This window comes from Cryptomeria japonica, chromosome 3, assembly GCF_030272615.1.
Source record: "Cryptomeria japonica chromosome 3, Sugi_1.0, whole genome shotgun sequence".
Taxonomy (NCBI): Eukaryota; Viridiplantae; Streptophyta; class Pinopsida; order Cupressales; family Cupressaceae; genus Cryptomeria; species Cryptomeria japonica.
In genome coordinates, this window is record NC_081407.1 from 104628761 (window position 1) to 104632684 (window position 3924).

At 34.6% G+C, this 3924-nt stretch overlaps 1 protein-coding gene across 1 annotated transcript; it reads left to right on the forward strand.

Moving 5' to 3' along the window:
* The first annotated feature begins 236 nt into the window (after positions 1-236).
* LOC131075807 (homeobox-leucine zipper protein HOX20) lies at positions 237-3360 on the forward strand. Its single transcript, XM_058012705.2, has 3 exons — positions 237-526; positions 633-1030; positions 2615-3360. The coding sequence occupies exons 1-3, from the start codon at positions 355-357 to the stop codon at positions 3026-3028; spliced, it is 984 nt and encodes a 327-aa protein (XP_057868688.1). The 5' UTR covers positions 237-354; the 3' UTR covers positions 3029-3360.
* Positions 3361-3924: the final 564 nt, after the last annotated feature.

A 3924-nucleotide genomic window follows, 5' to 3' on the forward strand; every position in this document is an offset into this window, starting at 1 on the left:
TTTTCTTCCCCTAACGTCGTAACTTTTAGGAGCCCGTCGTGTATTTAGCGGGAAAAGCGAAAGTGGCTAAATATAGCGAGACAACTAAAGAGAAGGAGGACCCTCGCGGGGCCATTTGGCGACGTTGCCATTCGCTGCCTCAGGGCCCGCCAATCAAGGGTCAAATTGAGCTCTTTAACATATTTATTGTTATTCGTTTTAAAGTGGGAAGTATGGGAAGGGGTCGCCGGAATAGGTGCATTGGGATTCGAAAGTGACCTTGGTACAAAAATTTGATTTGCACGGATTCGAAACCGGGACCTCCGCGCCAGCTTGCAACTATTTCGATGGAAGCAGGGAGTTCCTTTATATGCGATGGCGGAGGAGAATTATGATATGCAGAGAGAGATACACAGTGAGTGTGTGTTTGGATTGGCGTTGAGATATTCAGTGAATATGTCCTTCAATTTAGGGCTCCGTGATGGAGTGGGGCAATTGCAGCATCTGCAGCAACTGCAGCGGATCATGCCTCCTCTGTTCTCTCCAAGTATAGCTTCTTGTGGCTTTCTAAGGATTCATAGCCTAAGCGTGGAGGCTTTCTTTTCCTTCTGTTTTAAAATGAGATTTTACTAATTTTTACTCTGGTTTTGCAGTGGATGGATTGCACAAGAGATCGTCGCTACCTGCTCTGTCTGCTGAGGCGTTTTACGGTAGGGGTTTGAGTTTATATGACAATAGTTTGTATGAAGAAAGCAGCAGCTTGTGTAATGAGAATGAGGAGGAAGGCAGTGGAGGACATGTGGAGAAGAAGAGGAGGCTGAGCGGGGAGCAAGTAAAATCATTGGAGATGAACTTTCGTGTGGAGAGCAAATTGGAGCCAGAAAGAAAGATGCAGCTGGCTGCCGAATTAGGGCTTCAGCCCAGGCAAGTGGCCGTTTGGTTTCAGAATAGGAGAGCAAGGTGGAAGACCAAGCAGCTGGAACAAGAGTATGAGCTGCTCAAGAAGCAATACAATGCCGTGATTTCTGAAAAGGACAAGCTACTGGCAGAGGTAAAATGAAGAAAATTAAATTGATTTGAAGCAATCAAAATCTTATCTTATAAGGATTATTAGAGTTAGAATTCTTGATAAGCAAGGCAAGTATTTTTTTATTAAGAGAGGCTGAAATTATTGTGCATAACTTCTGGTATCAGCTGATAACAGAAATTATGTACAATAACGTTATTGATTGTGATATGGACTGTGGAAATCATATGTTTACATAGGCTGAAATTTTTATAGAAATGGAAGGTCTGATCAGTAAAACTTTTAAATTGTACATGTTGATTATCAAAAGCAAACATGAGTAGAAGGCCCTTTTCCTATTGAACTGGGAGGTAGATTTTTAATTTTAATAAGTGGTGTTTTTAGTATTTACAGTATTGATGGAAAAATCAGTATTCAGTATAAATCTAGAAATTGAATTTTTTATATTAAACATCCACCTGTTCTTTTCTTTTAATCCTATCTTATAAAACACATTATAGTTTCTACAAATATAAATATTTATTGTTTTAGCAGAATTTAAAAATAGATATTAAAAAAATTATTTTGTTGAATTATTGTAGATAAGCAATTAAAACTTTACTGGAGAAATCATTGAAACCTTACCGACTATTGTCTTCATAAATTTTTTATTATTTTTTTATTTTAATTCTATTAAAATATTGTAAACCAAATAGTATTTATATTCTATAATTTTTTGTTTATATTTTTTGAATCATTACAATTTATTATTTTTATATATAACTTTTTCAAAAAAAAATTCCCTATAGCAGTGATGTGAATAAAAATGGCTACTTTATTAACCATGATGAATTTATGCAGGTAAGAAAAATCAAAGTCTGAGAAGAAAAAATAAGGATTAGGAAGTATATATCTGATAAATTTAGAGTAGGAAACATGAAAGTGAAATTCCCTGCACAAGTACAGGAGATTTAAGTGTAGTAAATAATTTTTTTAGTATTTTAGGGATTTTACTGACCTTGTCACTCATGCACAGTGGCCGGTGATGAATGTTAACTTAAATCGCTTTGTATTGAAGCAATGAAATTTCTAATCTGCAAATGTAAATTTGGAATTAGGCTAAATTTTGATAAGAAAATGCTAAAGAGAAATCTTTTCAGTTTGAATTCCTGATCAATACTATTAAGCTGATGGAAATTCAACCTTCGTCAATTTCAACTCGAGCATAAGTTTTGAAAACTCATTCTACTTTTGAAGTTATATTTAAGCTGATCAGAAAAAAATTGAGTGCAAATTTTTGTTTAAATTAAATTTTTAATAGGAAAATCAAGTTATTTCCAGGAAGTTCGGCTTGAACACACTTCAATCAGGAAATTTGACCTCCTAGCTTCTAATTTTGCCGAGGAGAAAGTTTGGATTCAACTCTGTTCTTGAAGTAAAATCTAAAAAAATCTCAAAAACAAGGAGCTTTTAAGCCTAAATAAGTTTCATAGGGAAAATTAAAACTGAAATCTGTTTAGAAGACGGTTGATTTAAAGGAAAATAAAGAATTCAGTTGTTTTTTTTCTCGGAAGCGTTGTAAATTTAGTGCTTTAAAATTCAGATCACCTCTTATGATTATATTTGCAGGTTGCAAGGCTGAAGCAGGAGCTTAAAGACGCAGGAAAACGCGAGACGGAAGAAGAGGAGCAAGAAAATGATAAAGATCAGCCCGCCGTTACAGTTACCTCCTCTGACTGCTGCAATAGCGAAGACACCGCAATATTAATCAGGCCTCAAAACAATAACAACATAGAAGAAGAAACACAGCAAATTGTTGGCAACGACAAAGCTGAAGAAGGTACTGAACAGATCTTGAGTCCAGCCAGCTTTTGCAGTCACGCAGATTCAAACCCTCGACAAATGAACAGCCAAGACAACAGAGATAAACTTCAAAGCCTACTCTATCCGCATAACTACTGCGAAAATCTGTATTACCATGACTCTCCAATAATTGCGGAGGAGCACCACTGGCTTACATTCTGTTCACATACCAAACCGTAAGCGGTGAGTTAAATAGTTTATCGAAGCATCTATAGTTATCTATATACACACGTATATATGAGCAACAGTATATCGCTACATACGAGTACGGATACAATGTGTACTGTATACGCGAAATGTGTTAGTGTATATGGGCGCTCGCTTTATAATAGTAAAGCACCCATTCCACTAGAGTTTGTCCACAGCAATTTGAATGGCATGATGGCTAGAAATTCGAAGTTGCCCCTGTTTTGTTTAGTTTAAAAACAAATTAAAACATGCATTTCAATGATGTGTTTTAAGAGGTTTTAGAAATTAATTTGGTCCCCCAAAAAAAGTCATTAGAGGTTTAATAGTGAGTTTAAAAAATCAAATCTATTCCGTCTTTGGATCAAAATATGATCTATCATTGGCTTTCTCATCACCATAATAGATCATCATCCTGCTACCAGAAATTTGATTTAAAACATTAATGATAAAAAATATTTACAAAAGCAAATCTACAAATATTATTAAAATTTCATATTTTTACTTTTTATCATTAGACCAAAAATGATGACCTCATTTTGCAACTATTAACCTCACGCCATACCGCAATAATCTTTTAAATCACATTTCTCATTTACATCAAAATTGAAATAAAATATTACACTTAAAACATGGGAAACGAATAATAGCCCTCAAGTGGCCCCTGGTGTTTTAAAAATATATCGTAATGATAAACTCGGAAATTAAAGACAAGCCAAAAAGTTTTAACGCACAATTCGCCACATAACTTGCTAATGATTATTATTATTATTTCAATGTAGTTTTTAGCCAGTTTTAGTTTTAATATTATGAAGCTCTCGGTTCCAAAAAGAAAAAAATGTTAAAAAAAGGCATTGCAACGACCGTATTGACAATTAGTATTAAAAACA

Excerpts from the sequence above, each read along its gene's own strand:
- LOC131075807 (XM_058012705.2), top strand. The coding sequence starts at position 355 with ATGGCGGAGGAGAATTATGATATGCAGAGAGAGATACACAGTGAGTGT. Across the intron at positions 527-632 it reads GCCTCCTCTGTTCTCTCCAA|TGGATGGATTGCACAAGAGA; the intron begins GTATAGCTTCTT and ends CTGGTTTTGCAG. Across the intron at positions 1,031-2,614 it reads AGGACAAGCTACTGGCAGAG|GTTGCAAGGCTGAAGCAGGA; the intron begins GTAAAATGAAGA and ends TTATATTTGCAG.